Raw genomic sequence first — 23,916 nt, forward strand, 5'->3', positions numbered from 1 at the left:
TAGGGAAACCAAACTTTCTGCAGATCTTGAAAATAGTTCCTTCAGATACAACAAAATAATTGTCAGGTAAAGATGAAGGACTTGTGTGAAGGTTTTTTTGACAACTTTTGCATGACGTGGTTATTTTATTCTCACAGCAGAAACAAACATTGAGAATCTAAGTTATAAAGTACCTTAAATATGCCTAAGACGGGTGTGTGCAAATGAGACAACAAACCTGTTGCTGTCGGATCCCTGTTCTGTTGGAGCATCATCTTGTTTTTGGTGTCATTCAATTAAACTGTTTTTTTTTTTTTTTTTAATTTACTTATTTGACAGAGATCACAAGTAGGCAGAGAGGGGCGCCTGGGTGGCTCAGTGGGTTGGGGCCTCTGCCTTCGGCTCAAGTCATGATCCCAGGGTCCTGGGATCGAGCCCCGCATTCGGCTCTCTGCTCAGTGGGGAGCCTGATTCCTCCTCTCTCTCTGCCTGCTTGTGATCTCTGTCAAGTAAATAAATAAAAAATCTAAAAAAAAAAAAAAATTTAAGAAACAAGTAGACAGAGAGGCAGGCAGAGAGAGAGGAAGAGAAGCAGCCTGCTGAATAGAGAGCACAATGCAGGGCTCGAACCCAGGACCCTGAGATCATGACCCGAGCCAAAGGCAGAGGCTTAACCCACTGAGCCACCCAGGCGCCCCAATTAAACTATTCTTAAAGTTTCTTTAAGTTTTTTTGAGGCATAATTGACATACAACATTGGTTTCAGGAGTACAACGTAATCATTTGGTATTTGTTGCGATTGCGAAATGATCACCCCAAGAAGTCAACATCCATTACCATAGTGATTTTTTTTCCTTGTGATAAGAGCTTGTAAGATTAAAAAAAAAAAAAAAAGAGCTTGTAAGATCTCTCCTAAACTTCAGATATGCAGTATAGTATTAACTATAGTCATCAAGCTATATATTATATTCCTGTGACTTATATAGCTGGAAGTTTGTGCCATTTGACCCCCATTACATCATTCTTAATCTTTAGTTATCCCTTTTCTTCAAAATAAGGCATTTTTCTTTTAAAGATTATTTATTTATTTATTTGACAGACAGAGATCACAAGTAGGCAGAGAGGCAGGCAGAGAGAGAGGGGGAAGCAGGCTCCCCACTGAGCAGAGAGCCCCATGTGGGGCTCAATTCCAGGACCCTGGGATCATGACCTGAGCCGAAGGTATAGTCTTTAACCCACTGAACCACCAGACGCCCCAAGGCATTTTTTTTTTTTTTAAGTTGGCTCCACACCTAATGTGGACTTGCACTCACACCTGAGATCAAGACCTGAGATGCTGTGCCACCTGAGCCGTCCAGTGCCCCCAAATAAATAAATTTCAATGGACTACCTCTGATGCCATTTTTTTCACATTGATGATCAAAGGCTTAAGCTTTTGCCAACAATATGTGGGAAATTTCTTTTGCCTGAGGAAGTCCTACCAAGGTAGATAGAAGACTGATAGCGCCAGGGAAGGCAGCACTCCTCATGTGGGATTTCTTTTGGGCTGTTACATGGGTTCTGTTTTTGGTTTTGTTTTGGGATTTTTTGGTTTTTGTTTGTTTTTGTGGTTTTTGGTCTGTTTGTTTTGAGAGCGAGCGAGCTCCAGGGGGTAAGGGGAGAGGAAGAAAGACAAGCAGACTGCCTGCTGAGCAGAGAACCCCATGTGGGCCTCGACCCCAAGACCCTGAGTTTATGACCTGAGCTGAAGTCACTTGCTTAACTGATTGAGCCATCCAGGTGCCCCTGGGCTGATCTTAGGAATCACTTCTGCATCTCTGTATTATGAAGCACATACATACCTATTGGAAGCAGGGTATGTCCTTTTTTTTGTTTTAAGTAAACATGGTTTAAGAGAGAGAGATGCCCAGTTCCAAATGCTGGCTGCACCACCAGTCAGTATATGACCATGTACAAGTCCCTTACTCTGTTTCTTCCAGTTTTCTCTTTTATAAGATGGAAATGTTTCTCTTGTTTGTATGGACTGTGAGATCTAGATGAGGTGATGCACCTCACAGAGAAAACACAAACTCTCACCACACAGGACTCCTGTATACCACTGCTCCCCGATCATAGGTACCTCCTCCTTAAACCTGAATTTTGACCTCAGCATGCTTTTTACCCATCTCCCACTATGCTAAACACAAAGGTAGCACCCACACGTTCCATGAATGTCTCAACTGGGATTCCACCATTCTGTGTGAACAGAGTGGGAAACTTTTTGTATAACTTGATGATTATTAATTTTAAACGTCCAGAATCTTTGACTCAAGCAGTTTTACTAAGAATTTATATAGTAGAGGTACTTGTACAAGGGCACAATTTTTTGTATAAAGATTTGATGGCAGCATTACATGAATTGGTTGAAAACTGTTAAACACACACGCTCCTGCATGGAGAGGAGACAGCACTGGTGAGTCTAGCTGGAGGAATGCCCTGTTTAAAGGGATGAGGCAGGGCCATATGAATGACATTGGGAAGAGATCTAAGCTGTATCATTACAGTAAAAAAAAAAAAAATGTTATTTGTAACATGTTACTATTAATTTACTATTTTGGTTTATTAAATCCATTTCCCCCCATGAAATAGGTCTGCCTGTTCTTACCTAGTTTCTTTCCTACTGGGTTTGGTAATTCTTCTTGAGCATTTTGCCTGGAAGAATTTATACTTATTTGGGCCTGGTGCTTTATTTAGGTGATTAGTTGATTATAGAGGTAACAGTTGCTTAGGTCAACGTAAATTTCTCTGATTGATTTTTGGTAACTCCTACTAGACAGATTTTTGACACTTTCAGATTTATTGACGTATGTTTTTATATTTCCCTTTTCTCATTTCAATTTCTTATCTGTTACATAGACAAAAAGGTTTTCCTTTAAAGAACCAGCCCAGCGCTCTTGTTACTTCTTTTTGTTACTTCTAGAATATTTACTAATTCATTCTTTAAAAAAAAAATCTTTGCTTCAGAGGAAGGAAACTATAGACCATTAAGAAAAATTCCTACCAGATAGTGTGGGTAAACAGTGTTCTGTGGTGGAACGGCCTTCTGGTGTGTGTTGAGGGGCAAGTGGAATGGCCGATTCATCCAGACGTGAGTTTCTGCTGTTGAGCAGCATGTTCCCCACAGATCCGTGGTACCGAGTCCTCTGTGCTCTCTGCTTGCACTCTGGGCTTAATGGGGAGAAGATGGAGCTGCTAATGCCCCTGGAAATTGGTGTGTTGTCAGAGTGGTGGTCATTTGGTGGACCAACATTAGGTAGCACAAAGTTTGTTTTCATATCCAGTAAAAATGAATGGGCCCAGTGCTGCTGTTTCTTATGATTAAGATTTTCAGAAACTGCTTAAAATGATCATTTTCTCAAGATTTTCCTAGTTCCTGGGATGCTTGAAAGCAAAACTGTTGACATGTTTGATACTTTACAGATTTGTAGATTGGTAAATGAGAAATTAGACTGAAGCTGTTTCATGGCTTTGTGTGAACAGACTACAGTACTTTAGGGAACCAACTTGAGTACTTGGAATTTACAGTATCCTCCGTAACAGGAATGTAAGAAGGCTCGAGAGAATTCCCTGAAGTGTTTCTTACCAAGTAGTTAATGTGTACATTTCTGACTGCAATATATTTTCTAATATCTCTATAAATCTTAATTGGTAGGTGTACTTTAAAAAAAAACAAAACAAACTACTGCATATTAAGTTAGTGTATTCAATTGTAGTTCACCTTAAAATATTTCTTGGCATATATGGGAAATCTGTACCTGCCTCTCAATTTTGCTGTAAGCCTAAAATTGCTCTTAAAAAAAGTCTTAGAAAATAAAAAATATTTCTTGGAATATATTTCTTAGAATTGACTTCTCCTTGGATACATGTTTTTTTTTAATGTTAGAAATTAAGCAAGCATTGGAGTGCCTGGGTAGCTCAGTCAGTTAAGCATCTAACTTCTGATTTCAGCTCAGGTTTGATCTCAGGGTTGTAAGTATGGGCCCCACATGGGGCTCCACAGTAGACAAGGAGCCTACTTAAAAAGTAAGCAAGTATTAATGTATGAACATGTGAACTGCTTCTGCATTTTAGAAACTATAGCTCACCAGTAAGATCACTAAATCTTGGTTTAGCCTTTTTCTTTTTTTTTTAAACCCAGTGTTCTCTGGTGTGTGTCTGTTGACCCTACAGGAGTGACCACTTAAAGGGAGATGACTCAGGAAGGACATAGTTGGCTTGAAGTGGGAAGTTGAGAAGTGAAGTATACAGATAAAATCCATTTTTGAAAAATCTTTGAGTTAGCCTTCAAAATGTTTTCCAATTTTTCCGTGTGTTAAGTGGCAAAGGAAGGGCAGAGATGGGAGGAATAATAACTATATGGGAAAGAATCCTAGTGCTTTTTGCCACTAAAGTGATATATCAACCTGTCCTTTGCTTGGGTGTGGTTGTGTACTGAACAGTGACAGTAAGGTTTTACACGATTCAGTCCTATATAATGAGAGACTCAGGAATTCTTCCTTTTGAGAAGAGTTCATCAGGTGTTTACAAAGCAAAACCTACATGGCTATGGTGTAGACTTGGGTCCTTGGATACATTGTTGATGTGTGGCCCACAACTTCATTTGTTTGTCAGGAATCTAAACTTTGTGACTTTGACTTACCTTTTAAATCTGTAGATCAGGGACATCCTAAGGTGGAAGAAAATTGGTGTAAAGTGACCTTTTAAATAAAGTCAGATGTCTTCAGAAGGAACAGATGTTCTCAACTTCAGGTTAACTCTTACCAACGAACTCTTGTCAGCTTCCTAATATTTCTACTCTATGAGTGCCCCCATCCCTCTGCCAATGATAACAGCCTACTTTTACCAAATACACGTATGTCCTGTCTTTCCAACAGCAATCAGAAACGGAGACTGTCCATCTGTTTATCCCAGCCCTATCTGTTGGCGCCATTATCGGCAAGCAGGGACAGCACATCAAGCAGCTCTCTCGCTTTGCAGGAGCTTCTATTAAGGTACTGTTCTGCCGACTGTGGCTCTTAGTGCTTTACTGACAGTAAGTTACAGGAACATGAGTCGTTCTGCCACTTCATAATCCAACTGAATATGGCACTCTATCCTGGGGCTACATAGGGTGTGGCTATGATGGAAAGCCCCCAACTACAGCTTCAACAAAGTTGACTTTCAGAAAAAAGTATTCTGGAGGTAAGCAGTCCAGTGCTGGTGTGGTAGTTTTGGTCGACTAAGTCCCTGGACCTATGTTCTAGCTCATTTTCCCCGGGCATGGCTTTGGTCCCTCCTGGTCCCACGTGACAGTGTTCTGTGCTCTCACGAGTCTGTGGTCCAGCCAGCTGGAGGACACTAAGAATCTTCCTCTTAAAAGAGTTTTCTTATTAGCTGCCATAGAATATTTTTATCTCTATTTCACTGCTTAGAAACCGCATCGCAATGCCAGACATAGTTGAAAGAGCCAAGAGGGGAATGTTAGAGCTAATAAATACTTTATTATTATGGAAAGTGGGATAACAAATATCAGAGGCCACCAACTGGATAACTGTACTCTGAAGATTCTGTATTTTCATACGCTGAAAAGCAATTTAATAAGACAGTGCATTGTGTTTTAAGCTATGTACAAATTGATAATGGCTTAATACAGTGACAGCTTTCTTTAGGAAAGCATCAGTCCAGTGGGGTGGTTTTTTGGTTGTTGTTAATATTTTATAAAATTTTTTATTTAAAGGAATACAGTATGGGGCCCCTGTGTGGCTCAGTCCATTGAGCTTCTGACTCTTGATTTCAGCTCAGGTCATGGTCTCAGGATCCTGGGATGGAGCCCCGTGTAGGGCTCCATGTTCAGTGGGGAGTCTGGTTCTCTCCTCTGCATGAGCACTTACTCTAATAAATAAATGAATCTCTAAATAAAATCTTTTAAGAAATAGTACATAAAAAAGTTGCACGTAAATCTTTATAGTATCTTTATTTCCAGCTGTCCCCCAATGGGAAGCAGCACATATGGGCAATGGGCAAGTTGATAAAACTGTGGTCCCTCTATACAGAAGATATTAAGAACAAACTATTGATAGGTACAGGTTGGTCGGATCTCGTGTTGCATGCTAAGGGAAAGAAATAAGACCCAAAGGCTATATACTCTCTGATCCATTTATATTTAAAATCTGAAGGCAGAAATACAGGGATAGAAAAAACATTCAGTAATTGCTAGGAATTGGAGGTGGAGAGGCTTGAATACAGAAACATAGCAGGAAGAATTGTGGACAGTGACTGAGCTACTGTTATTTTGATTGTGGTAGTGGTTATCTGCCGATGCATTTGTTACCAAAGAGTGAATGCTACTGTATGTAAATTAGTTAATAAAGATGCAAAACACAGAAATAGGCTTCATATGGTCTCTTGTAGCAAAAGATAACAAAACACATGAACAGGAAATACAGCCAAGATAAATAGGTAACGGAAAAAGAGACAGTATAAGATAGAAGCGTGAACCAACTTTACGGTCCTGCAAGTTTCCTGATTGGGTTAAAAATAAAGTCTTTGACACATGCATAAAGAACCTAGTAGTCTGGCTTTGGAAAAACTGCAATGAACAATTTCATGAATGAGAACTATTTGGGTATTCAGTTCTCTTGTTTTCAGGCTTCATGGAGGTTTTATAATGAGGGTAAAACGTTTTGTTTCCAAGAGGCTGAAACACACATAATCTGAGAGATGCACCACCACTCTTGAAACTTGGCTGAATTTACATATCCATAAATTTCCTATATGTACTTAATGAGCATATATTTGGTATTTGCTAATTATTTGTGTTCACTTATTGGACATTTAGACTGTTCCTAACTTATTCTGCACAAAAAATGCAGTGATGGACAGAGTTCTTCTAGCCAAATTTTTATATACAGCCTATTCTTTAAGGTAAGTCTATAAACGTAGATTTGGTGAGTTGTGTGTTTTCAGGCTTTTCAGAGACTAGAGCAATTTTTACTCTTAAACTCCATGTATGAGTGCCCTTAGCCCCAGCCCTCCCTCACCAGTATTGACAAATCTAGTCAGAAAGATAAAAAAGTAGACTATATTAGTAACTGACAGGGATTATAATGAATGGTAGAATTTGGGGAAGTTTTTATATTTTTTGCTTCCCATTCTTACATAATAAATTTGGTAAATAATAAGAATTTGCTTCTTACACAGCATCTGTCTTAGCAGATTTTTTTCTTTTAAAACAACTACCAGCTGGGTCCCCAAGTCCTGTGACAATGGAAGACTGCTGGGTTCTTCTCCCTTCAATAGCCTCTGGAACATTTTCCCCGGCCCAGGCTTTTTGTGTGATTTCATATACTCTGCAAAAATAGGAAAGCCGTTTACTTTCCTTCTGCCACATTGTTAGTTTACTTCACGTTACTCTACTGAGCATACTTCAGGGGAATTTACCAATAGTCTTAGATCTGTGAACATAGCAGTTTCTTGCACATGCAGACTTAGGGGTTCTGATGCATATGGGCCAAAGACCACACTTTGAGCACCATTGGTGTAGATGAGGAACATGGGCAGTGGAGACAGACCCAGTTCTCCCGCCAGTTGGATTAGCTGTGTGATCATGGACGGGCCACATAACTCAGCTTCTTCAGCCTTCGGTTTGCCCCCTGTAAAGAACATGCACCACTTCATTGGAACCCAGCGAGGATTTGCTGAGATCACATGTGGACCTTCACATCAGGGCCTGGCACAGTGTAAGCACACAGTTCATGGCAGGAGCCAGGACTGATGAACCCATGCTAGTCACTGCTGCTCTGTAACTTCCTTCCAAAGGCTTCCACTCTACATTTCCGTAAGTCGTGCACAAATGTCAGGCTGGTGTGTAGAAGGTTTCTATCAGTGGCACCTGAAAGTGTCATCCCCCCCTTGATGTGCCTGTTACAGATTGCTCCAGCTGAAGCCCCAGATGCTAAAGTGAGGATGGTGATTATCACTGGGCCACCAGAGGCTCAGTTCAAGGTATGTGTTCTGGAGTGTGAGCACAGGTAACCGATGAATGGACTCAAAGATTATGTTAATGCCTTCTCTTCGGGAACTCCGTAACCTGGCTTCTCCCTTAAATACATCTAAAACCCGGTAAAAAAGATCTCCCAACAGAAAATAATAAGACTAAAAACAGAGTAGAAACATAACCAAAGTTACATTGTTTTCAACTTTGAGAGTTTTGTAGTGGTTGTTGGGTTTACCTATTCCCAAAGGAGAATCTGCTCAGTGCCTTGTTACTATGCGAAGGGGAGACCTTTAAGACAAATTTACAATGGAAAATTTGTTCCCTAATTTTTCCTCTTGTCCTTGAGAGGCCTTAACCTTGAATTAAAATGTCCCCCTTTCCTCTTATCCTTGTAATTAACTAACTCTGAGCCCTTGTCCATAGACTGACAACAAATCACTCTGATCCTTCCAATTTTAGAAGTAGAAATGGTAGGAACTCTTCTGGCATTTGTCCTGGTGTGAACCATTGTTAGGGACCTTTGCAGCTGAAATACCTTTCCCAGTATACTGAGAGTTGATGAAGAGTAGAGACTGAGCATCTGTGTTGCCGGTTCAAATCCTAGTTCTGTCATTTATCTTCTTAACGTTTTTCTGGCTACTCAGCTATAAAATGCTGAGAATATTGCTTGCCACATAGGAAGCACAATATAAATAAGCTGGTGGTGGTTTTCAGCAGACTTGGGGTGAATCAGCTGGACTCTGCCAAATTCTCAAACACATACTTTCAAGTACCTGATTTCTCCCATAAAATGTAGTACAAGTGTTGTAAAAGTAACTACTGCATTAGAATGTAACTAATTCATCCCAAACCCATCTAATTCTTGCCACCTGTGTAAATGGACAACTCTTGAACCTTAAGTTCCCTTAGCCTTAAAATGTAGCTAGTTAACAGTGCCTACTTCTCCCCAATCCCCCGCTTTAAAATACCACTTAGATCTCTCTTTTCTGTGGCACATTTTTCAGTAAAAATCCAAAGCTTTTTTCACTTCATTTATAGGAAGAACAGGAAAAAAAAGGAGATGCTTTGAGAGGTGGGTGCAGTTTGGCTAGGCTGAAACTCAGGTGAATAATTTAGTCTCTCACACCAGCCTTCTGGGCCAGGCAGTTGAAGTCCTAACTCAGAAATGTTGTGAACTGATTCCTATCCCAAACCTCTGGGGTCAGTCCCTTTTAGTTTGAAACCTTAATAGATGAACATGGACATCAGTTATTTTATGTTTCTTCTTGGTGCTGAGCTACATTTTTATGAATGGAACTACTATCTTATAATTCCTATAATTGTATGTGGGGAAATTCAGTTTGTTTCCCTGTGTTCTTCAGTGCCCCTGTGGGATGGTATGGTCCTCTTAAATAGAATTACTTAAGAAAAGCTGTAATGCTTAAATATTTATGTGATCAGTAACAGTTACAAGTGAATTATTTTAGAGATCCAAGGAGTGGCAAACCTCCTAACCCGTAATTTTTCTGACGAATCTGAGAGGTTTTTTTTTTTTTCCGAAGAGAGACGTGTATCTCTATGTCCTTAACCTAGATCTGCGGCTTTAGACTTTGAGAATGAATGGAATATAGGGACCAAGATGGATTTTGTTTTTCCTGTAACCCCCTATAATGAACTTACCATTTCTGCACCAGTGAAAATTTAAAATGTTTTGGGTACTTTTGTTTTTAGGATTCACGCTCATAGCTTGTCAGATTAAACCAACTCTGACTTCTTTATCCTTTGGTATATACTAGAGCAAATTAATGGTTGTATATAATAAGAGAAGTTTCTTAAGTATAATCTCTAGTTGTATACAGTAGGTATCAAGATGTGTTGACTGTTAATATCTTAAGTATGTGTTAACCTGATTTTGTCACCTCATTATTCAGAGTAGAAGCCACTTGGCTAAGATGAAGAAACCTGTCTGAACCCAAAATGTCCTTTCAGGTGTGAGCCTGCCATCTCTTATCCTCCAGAAAAAACACAATTACTTTCTTACTGAAAGCAGGAAAGGTTTTACCTTTTAGGATCAGGGAGCAAATGGCTATTTGCCCACAACAATGGTTTATTTTTAGTTAAGCTGAGTACTGATTGCCTTTAGCTCTTTTTGTTCAAAGAATAAATCGTATTCTTCATTCATTCAGCTGCCACCTCTGTGGTGCCTGGTTGTTACTGTGAACCTTCCTAACTTTGCCTCTTAGGCCATCTGCAACAGTCTATCACCTGCAGATGTGTCCCTGCCAAGGGCATTTCCAGTGGACTGGGGCCATCTCTGAAGTTAATGGACCGTCTTTCCCTTCATGAATGACACTGATAGGATATGTTCTCATCTGTAGGCTCAGGGAAGAATTTATGGAAAAATTAAAGAAGAAAACTTTGTTAGTCCTAAAGAAGAGGTGAAACTTGAAGCTCATATCAGAGTGCCATCCTTTGCTGCTGGCAGAGTTATTGGAAAAGGAGGCAAAACGGCAAGTACATCAGCAAAACCTGTGCAGTGGTATGAAAGGGAAAGCGTTGAAAGGTACTTAGGAGTTCCAAGTCCCTGAATTTGGGCTAATTTATAAAAAGCAGGATCATCTGGGCCAAGGTTTGGAGATCACTGCCTTTTGCTTTTCCTGAGTGTTGGTGTCAGCCACCAGTGAAAGTAATGTCTCGCTTTCAGACCACTTTATGTGAGAGGAGTGTCTCATGTACAAGGGGTATTTAGCATTTTTGGTTGCTGTAACTTCAGCTTTTTGCTTTGGCACAGCTGATGGAAAGAAAACTTTTAAATGTCCTCTACCTTTATAACCTACCTCTTTAACAAAAAAGCAAGTGGTTTCCAGTTTCTCTTTAGCACATGTAATTTCTTTCAAAGCTATTTACAATTTTGAATTGAGAGGATCTACTTTGGAATCAGACTTTCAGGGATTCAGTCTGGTTCTGCCATTCACTTCTGTAATTGGTCAAATCGGTTTTTTGGGGTAAGTCTTAATTTACTATCATCTTGTAATGGGCACAGAACTGATAACCTGGTACAATTATCAGTGGATTAGATGAAATGTATAAAGCCACAAAGTAAGTGCTCAGCAAACGGTAATTTTTTTAAAACCTCAATTTAACATGATCTCTGCTTATCTTGTTCAGGTGAATGAGCTCCAGAATTTGTCAAGTGCAGAAGTAGTTGTCCCTCGTGATCAGACACCTGATGAGAATGACCAAGTGGTTGTGAAAATAACTGGTCACTTCTATGCTTGCCAGGCAAGTGGGATCTCTTGTCCTAAGCAAGCTCTTTTGCTTCTTTCCCAAACGGAAGCAATTCTCCTATGGGTGTGCTCCCACCCCACACAGAGATTTATTGTTGTTTGGTGCTTAACAGGATAAATCCCTTTTTAGCAGATAATTTCAGACTCTACTAGCAAACTTAAACTAGCATGTATCTTTAACCTTCAAATCTGAAGTTGTAAAAAATGGAAGGGTAAAATAACTTTTAGTAACCTCTGATTAGATAGAAATTTTAAATCTCTGTCCTTTTGCAGGTTGCCCAGAGAAAAATTCAGGAAATTTTGACTCAGGTAAAACAGCACCAACAGCAGAAAGCTCTGCAAAGTGGACCACCTCAGTCAAGACGGAAGTAAAGGCTCAGGAACCAGCCCACCACAGAGGCAGATGCCAAACCAAAGACAGATTGCTTAACCAACAGACGGGCACTGAACCCCTAATATCCAGAGTTACGTGCACAAGTTTTTACCTAGCCAGTTGTTTCTGAGGACCAGGCAACTTTTGAACTCCTGTCTCTGTGAGAATGTATACTTTATGCTCTCTAAAATGTATGACACCCAGCTTTAAAAAAAAAAAAAAAAAAAAAAGGAGGGGGGAGGGAGGGAAAAAGAGGAACTCTGCACTTCCCTTTTGTTGTATTCTCAGTGTAACAAATATTCTAATTTTTCTTACTATACCCTCCTAATGCCAGAAATTGGTGTAATGATGCAGTACTAAATTAATAAAATGTAGATTGCTCCCAAATCCAATTGTTAAAATTGGATCAGAATAGAATGATTATAGGAACTTAAATGTTAAGCTATTAGCATAGAAAAACTGTTGTCAGTTTTATTTTTAATGTAACACTAACATGAATAACCTAAGGGAAGTGCTGAATGGTGTTGGCAGGGGTATTAAACGTGCATTTTTACTCAACTACCTCAGGTATTCAGTAATGCAATGAAAGCAAAATTGTTTTTGTTTTTGTTTTTGTTCAGAAATTTTATATACTTTATAAAGATAAAAGTCCAACAGTTTTTTAAAAAACTTTAATTAGCTAACAGGAGAATAACAGAAAATTTTACTTCTGGTTAGTGACCGTAAAGCTGGAAAATTAATTTCAGGTTTTTTGAGGCTTTTGACACCATTAGTTGGAAAATCTAATAAATGTTCAGTGATATGGAGCAGTGCCTATATTTGGAGAGCAGCAATACCATTTAATTTTTTGTTTATGGTAGGGAACTTTTTTGATGGTACTAACAGAGCAAAGTGGTTGCAGGAGGTTTTGGAACGGCTAGTTGAAATGGCTTCAGAAGACTTCAGTTTTTTTGTTCGGCTGTGTGATTAAATGCATTAAAATGCTTTGTGCTTTAGACTATCACTACCTAATGAAGAGATGCAGCCCCTGTGGACTTGAAACTGGCCAAAAAGCAAGCTTTCAGCTTGTCTTACAGGATGCTTAGTTTGCCAACACGCTTCAGTCGGTCTACATGTTGAGCAGACCCCAACAGAACTGCTTTGTGAAGACCAGTGGGGTACTCAGAGGGTGGGGCAGTGTTCAAAGGCAATATCAAGGCTACATCTCCATGTGCCAGGCACTGTCATGAGCCTCGCTAAGCTATTTTGAAGATTTTTAAATAATGATAAATCAAGAAAAATGTAAAGCCACCTAAAATATTACATAAAATACAGCAGATTTCTCTGTTCTCTGCAACCAATTATTTGAAAATAAGTCAAAAAGCAGAGGATACCAGAAAATAATTTCGGGGATATAATTTGAATGACTGTGAGAAACATTTGACCTTTGATACAGGATACTGAATTCATATGCCCATTCCTTAACTTGATGGCAAAGCCCGGTATGTACAATTATGTGGGTGTGGGTGGTCTCCAAGGCCACACTGCTCTCAGAATTGTTTTTTGCTTTTGTTCATTGAATGATCAGTCATCTTATTACACTGATCTGAAGGGCGTATATAATAAGCCTTTGAAAAATATGGCCTCCTTTGTATTTCAGGATGAATTTCTACAGACTAGATAAGTTTTTCTGAAGATCACTGTTATCAATCAGACATTTTGAAATGACTTGAAATGTTTTCCTAAATGTTTTCAGAAAACCAGTTTATTTTGTAGTTTTAGCCAAAAAGTGCCCTTTGTCATACAATTAATTCACTTAGCATTCATAATTTTTTCATATGATGAATTGCAAAAATAAAATCATAGACTGGCTTTCTGGTTGGATTTCAGGTGAGATGTGCTTAGGCCAGAGCTCTTCCTCAGCGTTTGATTTTTCCCATATTTGTTGTTGTTGTTTGTGTATATATACATATATATATGTATATATACACACACACACGCACACATACAGATAGGTGCTGCATTTATATCTGCTGGTTTAAAATTCTGTCATATTTCACTTCTAGCCTTTTAGTGTGTCGAATCATGTTTTACTTTTAATTAAGCAATGGTAATGGAGTATCTAATTCTGTAATTGAGTTTTGTACTCACCGCACATGGATCATTCCTCATCTGTAATGTGCCCCAAATGCAGCTTCATTTTCCAGATACCTTGATGCAGAATAAAGTTTTTCATCATTAGGTGCAGCCTAGCGTATGGCATGTTTTATTTCTGGTTTTTCAAATAAATGTGAATGTTTAAATTTAATTGAACTATAAACTTAAATATATTTTTAGTAAATACTATGTCAATCTTAACTTACCACTTGATATTGGTGCTTACCTTATTTTCTCCATTCTGTAGTACTTACTGTGGATCCTGCTACTACTGGTGCCACTTTTGAAGTAGGAACTGTATGTTTTAAGTAATAAGGACCAGTGGGGTGGTGATGTGCTGTTTGCTTTATTTTTTTAAAAATGGCTATTCCCTCTACAGAATAAGATTTACACTGAGGCAAAATTAAACTGAGCAGAGCACAGGGGCCACTACTAACTCTGTGAAATCCTGCTGGGATATCAGGAATAAAAACAATGTACTAAAATTTTAGTTTAAATATACTGACTCTTGGTGTTAGAATCAGCTCACTTACCCACAATCTCCACACTCATTTAGCATGCATGCCCACAGATAAGGCTTTGGACAACAACCTGACCAATGAAGTGGGGTTTCAGAGCTGTATTTTTAAGAAGTAACTCAACCCAAATCTGATAATGACAAAATAGTTCATATTATTTTATTCTTATTTGAACTCCACTGGAGTCAGGGATGAAGTATCATCTTCTATTCCAAGAATGAAGTCTTCAGGTAATGTCTCAGGTGTTATCTGTGCTAACTGGTCATCATAAGAACGTAGGGTCCATAATTTCTCTAATTCATAGGTTTCTCTGGTTTCTGGAAGCATCAAATGAATCACCATGCTGCCTATCAATCAAGGACAGATAAGAGTTAAAGAAGCAGTTCATTAGCTTTTATTCTTGTGCTCTCACAAATCTCTGTGATAGAACAGTGATTGCCAAAGAATGGATCCATATCCAAATTAGGATTACCTGGCGATTTACTAGAAATGCAAATTATGGATACCTTTCCTACAGAAATGTCATAGAATTTGTTAGGTCTTTTCAAAATTCCAGTCCTCTGCTCTTGTCCTTCTCAGTACCTGAAACGCCCTTGACCTTCACCTCATCTGAGTCATTCTGGGCCAACGTTATGTATACCCAAGCCTTCTACCACCACTAAGACATCTCTCCCACCTCTACCACATTATCCACTCTGTTCTCCACCATCTTTCTGACCTGCGTGGCTAGTTATATACTTACACATTAGGTGAGGTTTTCACATGTTAATAAGACCTCCTGGGTTATAATTAAAACTTTAAACAAGTATCAAAAATATCACATTAAAAAAAAGCAATCTGATCTCAATCCTTTTACAACTGAAAATAGTTCAAGGTTAGGACAAAATATATACTTACCTGTAAAATATGTCAAAATAACTTACCAAAGTCCACACAGAGCCAGTCATCAGTGTCCTTCCCTTCAATCTTAACATGAGGCTCACTTTTACATTTCAGGTATTTATACTGAAAAAAGCCAAATTATATATTAGGAGAGAGGTGGAGGAAGTCTCTTCTCACTGAGGATGGTCTGTGGGGCTATTTTTCTTGATCATAAGAGGAATGAGTAGGCTAGTTCCTAAGTTAACTATACTCCATAGTAAGTTGAGGAAACTATTCCTCCCCCACCACCCAAATCCTACCTCCCCTCCTATACCTCCTCTCTACTGAATACCTACTGCCCAAACCCTTCTGAAAGGGCCATTCTACTCATATCCACCAAGGTGTGTCTGAGGCAAAGAGGACCAAGCTCACTCAACATCTGGTTCTCACCTACATCACCTTCAGGACAATATTCATGGCATTTTACCATCCCATGGCTCTACTCTCAATAGGTCTTATGAATGGTCCAAAACAACTGATACACTAGTATCAGGCAAACAGACTTTAAATCAAAAACTATTACAAGAGAAAAGGATACTAATACAGTGATAAAAGGGTTCAGTACTCCAGATGATTTAACAATTATAAACATGCACCAAAAATCAAAACTCCTGAACATACGGAAACAAACATTGATAGAACTGAAGAGAAACCGAGAAACAATAATATGGAAGACTTAATGCTCCACTTTAAAAAAAAAAGATTTTACTCATTTATTTATTTGACAGAGACAGAGAGGGAACACAAGAAAGGGGAGTGGGAGAGGGAGAAGCAGGCTTCCCGCTGAGCAGGGAGCCGGATGTGGGGTTTGATCCCAGGACCCTGGGATCATGACCTGAGCTGAAGGCAGATGCTTAACGATTCAGCCACCCAGGTGCCCCAATACTCCATTTTCAATAATGGATTTAAAAAAAAAAAAGACAAGATGAGTAAGGAAATAGATGACTTGGACAACACTACAGCTAACGGGACCTAACAGACATTAACAGAACATTCCATCCAAAATAGAACACACATTTTTCTAAACTGCACATATAACATTCTCCAGGATAGATATGTTAAGCTACAAAACAACTCAATGAATTTAAAAAGCCTGAAATCACAAAGTATATTTTCTCATCACAATGAAATGAAACCAGAAAGCAACAAAAGGAAAAACAGAAAAGCCATAAAAACAGTAAGTCAAAGAAGGTATCACAAGGGAAATTAGAAAATATCTTGAGACAAATGAGATTAAAATACAACATACCAAAACTTAATGGGATACAGTAAAAGTAATGTGAAGAGGGAAATTTATTTATAGTTATAAATGCTTCTATGAAAAAAAAAAGTTCCCAACTCAACAACCTAAATTTACACCTTAAAGAACTAGGGAGTAAAGAAATTAAAGCTAGCAGAAGGAAGGAAAAATGATTAGAGAAAACCAAAACTGACAAATACCATGAAACCAAAATTTGGGCCTTGAAAAAGATAAAACTGACAAATCTTTAATTAGACTTACTAAGAGAAAACAGAAGATCCAAATAACTAAAATCCAAGGGGACATTACTTCTTTAAAAAGGCATGATGAATAATATGAACAACTATATATCAGCAAATTGGACAATTTAGACAAATTGGACAATTTAGACAAAAATAATACATTATATGTTAATTCAAAAAAAAAAAAAAAGAAAGAAAACCTCCAAACACTATTATATCTCAGTTAAAAGAATGAAAGAACAAACCAACCAACAAGACAAGACCGAACAGCCAACCTCCCAACAAAGTAAAGCCCTGACCAAATGATTTCACAGATGAATTCTACCATTTTTGGTAGATTGTCCAATTTACCAAGACTGAATTGGGATTGAATCAGTAATTGAAAACCTCCAAACACAAAAGGGGAACCCTCCTACACTGTTGGTGGGAATGCAAGCTGGTGTAGCCACTCTGGAAAACAGTATGGAGATTCCTCAAAAAGTTGAAAATAGAGCTATCCTATGACCCAGAAATTGCACTACTGGGTATTTACCCTAAAGATACAAATGTAGGGATCTGAAGGGGCACGTGCACCTGAATGTTTATAGCAGCAATATCCGCAATAGCCAAAATATGGAAAGAAACTAGATGTCCACCAACAGATGAATGGATAAAGATGTGGGGTGTGTGTGTGTATAAAATATATATATAATGGAATACTATGCAGCCATCAAAAAAGAAATCCTGCCATTTGCAACGACATGGATGAAACTAGAAGGTATTATGCTAAGCAAAGTAAGTCAATAAGAGAAAGATAATTATAGCTCTCTGATATGAGGAATTTGAGAGGCAGGGCAGGGGGGTTGTGGGGGAAAGGGAGGGGAAAAAGTGAAACAATATTGGATTGGGAGGGAGACAAACCACAGGAGACTCTTAATCTCAGGAAACAAACAGGGTTTCTGGGGGTGAGGTGTAGGGATGGGGTGGCTGGGTTATAGACATTGGGAAGGGTATGTGCTATGGTTAGTGCTGTGAATTGTGTAAGCCTGATGATTCAGAGACCTGTACCCCTGGGGCAAATAATACATTACATGTTAATTCAAAAAAAAAAAAAAAAAAAAGAAAGAAAGAAAACCTCCAAACACTATTATATCTCAGTTAAAAGAATGAAAGAACGAACCAACCAACAAGACAAGACCGAACAGCCAACCTCCCAACAAAGTAAAGCCCTGACCAAATGATTTCACAGATGAATTCTACCATTTAAACAAAAGCTGGAAACAAATAAATGAATGAATGAAAGAATGAATAAACAAAAGCTAACACAAATTCTTCTCAAACTCTTCTAAAAAACTTTTTTCAGTTTTTTAGAAGGAATCCTTTGTAACTCATTCTATGCAACTACCATAATTACCCTGAAACCAAGGCCAAAGACACTACAAAAAAACAAAACTACAGACCAGTATTCTTGATGAACACTGATGCAAAAATCCTCAATAAATTATGTGCAAGCCCAATTCAACAGTATATTAAAAGGATATACAACAGGACTGAGTGAAATTTATTCTCAGAATGGAAGGATAGTTCCATAATCAATCAATATAATAAACCACATTAACAAAATGAAAAACAAAAGCCACAGGATCATCTCAAATTTATGCAGAAAGCATTTCACAAAATTCAACACCCTTTCATGACAAAAATGCTCAAAGACAAAAATACTAAAAGATAATAAAGATCATACATGAAAAGCCCACAGCTATTGTTCTACTCAATGGTGAAGTTTTTCTTCAAAGGTCAGGAACAAGACAAGAATGCCCATTTTTGCCACTTACATTCAACATAGTGCTAGAAGTTCTGGCCAGAGAAACTACAGCAAGGGAAGAAAAAAAAAAAGGTAATCCAATTGGAAATGAAATAATGAAATTATCATGGTTTACAGACAACATGACTTAAATACATAAAACCCTAAAGATTCCACAAAATCACATGTTAAAATAAATGACTGCAGCAAAGTTGTAGGATACAAAATTAACATACCCAATCAGCTGTGCTTCTATATACTACCTAATCAATAACCTGAAAAGGAAACTAAGAATTCCATTCACAATGGAATCATAAATAAAATACTTACCAATAAATTTAACCATGGAGACAAAAGACTTGTACACTGAAAACTGTAAGATGTTGCTAAAGAAATTAAATAAGACATCAATAAACAGACACTGTGTCCATGAACTAGAAAACTTAAATTGTTTAGATGTCAGTACCAGGCAAAGCTATCTACAAATTCAATGCAATCCCTGCCAAAATCCCAGTGAATTTTTTTTTTTTGGCAGAAGTAGAAAATTCCATCCTAAAATTTATACGTAATTTAAAAGGACCCCAAATAGCCAAAAACAGTCTTGTGAAGGAAGAACACAGTTGGAGCTCTCAACTTACTGTTATCAGAACTAACTACAAAGCTACAGTAATCAAAACAGTGAGCAAGCAGGGCACCTGGGTGATTCAAGCCAGTTAAGCATCTAACTCTTAGTTTCAGCTCAGGTCATGATCACAGAGTTTTGAGATTGTGCCGTGGGACAGGCTATGCACTCAGCGCAGTCAGCTTGAGATTCCCTCTGCCCACCCACCTGTGTACTGTCTAATAAATAAAAATCTTTAAAAAGGGTGGGGCACCTAGGTGGCTCAGTCGCTTAAGCACCTGCTTTAGGCTCAAATCATGATCCTGGGGTCCTGGTATCAAGCCCCACCTCAGGCTCCCTATTCAGTGAGGAGCCTATTTCTTCCTCTGCCCCACCCCCAACCCTGCTTGTGCTCTAATAAATAGATAAAATCTTGAAAACAGTGAGCAAGGGAGACCAATGGAATAAAAGAAAGAGCCCACACAATCAAGCGATTTTCAACAGGGGTACCAAGTTCATTCAGTGGGAAATGGGCAGTCTTTAACAAACGGAGCAGGGAAAACTACACATCCACGTGCAGGAGAACAAAGCTGGACCCTTACTTTACCCCATCTACAAAAACTAAAAACCGATCAAAGACCTAAACATAGGACCTAATACTTTTAGAAGAAAACACAGTGGAAAGGCTTCCTGATACATGACACTGAATTTGGCAATGACTGCTTGGATAGGACACCAAAGGCACAGGCACAACAAAAGATAAACTGGACTTGATCAAAATTAAAAGCTTTTGTGCATCAAAGGACACTATCAACAGTAAGACAACCTAAAGAACAAAAAAAATATTTACAAATCACATATTCGTTTTAGGATTAATATCCAGAATATATACAGAACTACAACTTAACAACGATGACAACAAAAAAACCAACCTGATTAAAACACAGACAAAAGACTTCATTAGGCCTTTTCCCAAAGCCATACAAATGGCCAGTAACACGTAGGTGGATGCTTGACATCACTAATCATTAAGGAAGTGCAAATGAAAACCACAATGAGATGCCACTTCACACCCATTAGGATTACTATTATCCAAAACCCAGAAATATAGGAAGTGTTGGCAAAGATATAAAGAAACTGGAACTGCTGGTGGGAATGTAAAGTGATGCAGCCACTAAAGAAAAGAACATGGTGGGTCCTCAAAAAACTGAAAGCAGAATTACCATGATCCAGCAATTCCACTCCTGAAATTAAAAGCAAGGACATGAATAGACATTTCTACACTCACGTTTATGGCAGCAATATTCATAATCTCCATAAGGTGGAAGCAAACCAAATGAAAATTAACAGATGAATAGATAAAATGTGATCTATACATACAGTAACATAACAGTCTTAAAAAGATGAAATTCCAACACAAGCCACCACATGGATGAACCCTGAAAACATTTTGCTAAGTGAACTAAGCCAGTCATAAGTGGACAAACAGGGTATGATTTCACTCACATGAAGTACTTCGTTGAATTCAGAAAGAAAGAATGGTGGTTGCCAGGGTACAGAGGGAGAATGAGAAATTACTACTTAATGTAGAGAGTTTCAGTTTTGCAAGATGAAAAACATTCTGGGGATGGATGGTGGTAAATGACTGCACACTGATGTGAATGTAACCACTGCCACTTAACTGCACATCTTAAAAAATGGTAAAATGCTTAAAACGTAAAACCTCTCATTCCTTTTATATCTCCAAGTACAGTGGTCACTTCTAAGTCTTCATCTTCCTCTGTCCCACCAGAATATCTAACAGATCTCTAACAGAGATCCTGGGACCCTGTCTTGTAACTCTTCTCTATGCCCTCTTGGTTCTCTTTCTTATCTCTCCAACTACTTCTTTGGCATCTCCCTTTGCTTTGCCATATTGCAGCAAGGTTCTGTTTTCAGTCCCCTTCTTATTTTACCACCCTTCTAGGCAAACCTAACTTTTGTTTTGGTCTTAACCATCCCTTTTATGACCAATTTTCAACAAGCTGAGAGAGGTTATGTTCCCCTGTTCCACTAAAGGTCTCCAAGTATATTCCTCACTCTGATTCCTGTTCAGTCTAATTAGAAAATGAACTGCCTTCCCTTTCCTCAATTAGAGGAATGAATTCAGAGGGTGAGGACTAGATTTTTTCATCTTTCCAATACCCACCACAGTGCTTGGAAACACCGGACACATTCAAACATTTGAATTAAACCATAGGCCAACATGGTCCAAAAGAACTTTTTGCAATTATGGAAACATTTTATAGTTGTGCTGTACAATATGGTAGCCATTAGCCACATGTGGCTATCAAGTACCTGAAATATGGCTAGTACAGCTGAAGAACTGAAATTTTGATTTATAATTAGTCACATGTGGCTAGTGGCTACCATAATGAACAGTGTTACTCTAGAAATTCCTCTGGGTCTTCTAGCCTGCCTCAAATTGTTTTATACTTTTTATATTTTTTTATTCATTCATTCACCCATTCATTCAATGACCACAAGAGACAAGAACTGGAGGGCATCTGGGTGGCTCAGTGGGTTAAAGCCTCTGCCGTCGGCTCAGGTCATGATCCCGGGGTCCTGGGATCAAGCCCTATATCAGTCTCTCTGCTCAGCAGGGAGCCTGATTCCCTTCCTCTTTCTGCCTGCCTCTCTGCCTCCTTGTGATCTCTCTCTCTGTGAAATAAATAAATAAATAATCTTTTAAAAAAAAGAGAGAGAGAGACAAGAATTAGAAATATCCTGACTCATTTGTCCCCTTGTCACTATCCTTGTCATTATCAAGGAACATCAAACACTCAGGCAAATACTGAGAATCTGAACTTCTTATATCACTTCATGATGGATGTACTTTTTAAGTGTTGCTCGTCAGCATGATGCCCTGACACTCTTCCATTAAGGTAATGATTCCAAAGAGAAAAGAAAGCATCCTACCATTTTGACAATGTAGTAGGCCATCGCATGCAAGTGTCGGGTGGAAGTTCCACTACCAATCACAAAGTAATCTGTGTATTTCAATTCTGGAGGAACCTTGATCACACAAATGTCTCTTGCATTTTCTTGCCTCAGAAGCGAAACCAGCATATCGATGTCAAACTTGGGACCAGTATGATCTGAAATGCACAAAGATTCACTTGTGTCAGGTGGCCAAACAGAAGATTCTGTATGCATCCAGATGCAGCAGCTAACAATGAAACTGTTCCTCCATGACGGTGTTGAGATCTAAAATGTTTTGTAAGACAGAAACGTCCAGGCCTCCTGGAAGCTAAACCTGGGCAGTGGTTTCATACAGCATTGCTCACCTTTATGGTAAGAGTGAATGTTCAGGTTACACAGAGCCACCACACATTCTTCGATATTAACACATGCAAGTAAACCTGAACATCCACAACAAATGGCTTTCTGTTCACTAATACTTGAGGAAACGAGGAACACACCTCAAACATACACAGCTGAGCTGAAAAGCCTCTTAGGTAGTAGCATCTGGTCCACAATCTTAACACATGAGAGATGAAGAAAATGAGGCCCAGAAGAATAAGCGAACGCGCCCCACGCCAACCAATGAGAGCTGAAAATTTAACACTGATCTTCATTTTGAAGCCTCAACTGTTAGCTGTGAAAACTTAACTTTCTCTTTTCTGTAGAGATTTGCATATTCTGTTCTTTACCTCGGAGTATCAGAACCTGTACATTTAAAGCTCTCATGTTCTAAAGCTGACTCCCAAGAACCTGGTGGTTAAGTCCACCAAGACCTCTCCCTCTCACCCACCCCAACCTCTCACAGATAAGATCTGTTTAGTCTCTCAAATTTCTAAAAACTTGAAATAATTAGAGGAACTTCAATTGGCGCCGTCCCCTGTTAGCGCTTCTTATGCACCTCTCAGGCCCCAGACCCAGCCCTTCCTCAGAATCCTCACGCCCCAACACTTTCGTCAAGTCCGCTCCTCGGGACTCTAGGAGGGTGAAGGGAGCTGAGGACAGTGAGGTTGTGATGCAAGGGTCCGGTGCGGCCACTCGGACGTCTGGGGGTTTGGAGACGTCAGTTTCTCTCTCACCGCGTTAAACGCAAAGCTGGTGCCAACATCTCTGAACATCTTTCCAGCTCTGGAAAAAAGATCTTTCCCTTCTCCAAGGGAAAGGCATAAACAGGAGAACTCAGAGGCTCCTGGGCCGAGACCCAGCTCCCGGCTGCCGGCAGGGGCCCCCGCCGCCCTCCTCCAGGCCGGTACCTGCTGTGCCTGTCTCCGGGCGCTTCTGGCCAGCTGCCCCCTCCGCCCGCTCCTCTAAGCCCGGTCCGCCGTGCAGGCCGCGCGCGCGGTCGGGGCTCAGGCAGGTCAGGCCCAACGCCGGCCCCGCCTTAAGCCGCCCCGCGGCCAGCAGACGAAGCCGTGGCCCCCAGCCCGCCGAGAGCCCGGCTCCCGGGGATAGGGCCCTGCGCCACAGCAGCGACCCGAATCGCCGCGCCACACAGCTTACGGAGCCCATCCGCTTTCCCCAGCTACGACTCACCCGGCGGGCCTAATGGAGCCCGAGCAGGTCGGCTTTTCATTGGCTAGGCCAACGCGTCAAGGCCTCGAAAATTGACGTAAGGGGCGTGGGCGGGGCCACAGACCGGAAGTGGGCGGAGTCCGAATGCCAGTAGGCCCTGCGGTGACCCGGAAGGTCTGATATGGGGGTTAGGTTTTGAGGGAGTGGAAGGGCTAGTTGTTTGACTGCCTACCCTTGCTTTCCCTACGTTGTAGTGCAGTGCGGTATGGTGTCCGCTGTCTCTTTTTTAAAAAATGTGTTCCTCCACAGGATTGTAAGCCGCACGAAAGCA

At 39.6% G+C, this 23,916-nt stretch overlaps 2 protein-coding genes across 4 annotated transcripts in view; one reads left to right on the forward strand and one right to left on the reverse strand.

Moving 5' to 3' along the window:
- Positions 1-11,869, forward strand: part of IGF2BP3 (insulin like growth factor 2 mRNA binding protein 3) — a 140,812-nt gene extending 128,943 nt beyond the window's left edge. Inside the window, exons 11-15 of one of the 3 annotated variants that reach the window (XM_032303933.1) lie at positions 4,893-5,009; positions 7,927-8,001; positions 10,351-10,482; positions 11,141-11,254; positions 11,533-11,869. In XM_032303933.1, the coding sequence (XP_032159824.1) occupies positions 4,893-5,009; positions 7,927-8,001; positions 10,351-10,482; positions 11,141-11,254; positions 11,533-11,631 (537 nt within the window). In that variant the 3' untranslated portion in view covers positions 11,632-11,869. Of the gene's footprint in view, positions 1-4,892; positions 5,010-7,926; positions 8,002-10,350; positions 10,536-11,140 lie in introns of all 3 variants that reach the window. The other 2 variants (XM_032303934.1, XM_032303932.1) reach the window with 2 other exon arrangements.
- Positions 11,870-14,417: 2,548 nt separating this feature from the next.
- On the reverse strand, positions 14,418-23,641 carry MALSU1 (mitochondrial assembly of ribosomal large subunit 1). The gene is made up of 4 exons (XM_032303936.1): positions 23,327-23,641; positions 22,032-22,210; positions 15,210-15,291; positions 14,418-14,633 (listed from the first exon to the last, which is right to left on the reverse strand). Exons 1-4 carry the CDS (start codon positions 23,580-23,582, stop codon positions 14,452-14,454), a joined length of 699 nt encoding a protein of 232 aa, XP_032159827.1. The 5' UTR covers positions 23,583-23,641; the 3' UTR covers positions 14,418-14,451.
- Between the last annotated feature and the right edge of the window lie 275 nt (positions 23,642-23,916).

The sequence above is a fragment of the Mustela erminea genome, chromosome 11 (assembly GCF_009829155.1).
Source record: "Mustela erminea isolate mMusErm1 chromosome 11, mMusErm1.Pri, whole genome shotgun sequence".
NCBI classification, from domain to species: Eukaryota; Metazoa; Chordata; class Mammalia; order Carnivora; family Mustelidae; genus Mustela; species Mustela erminea.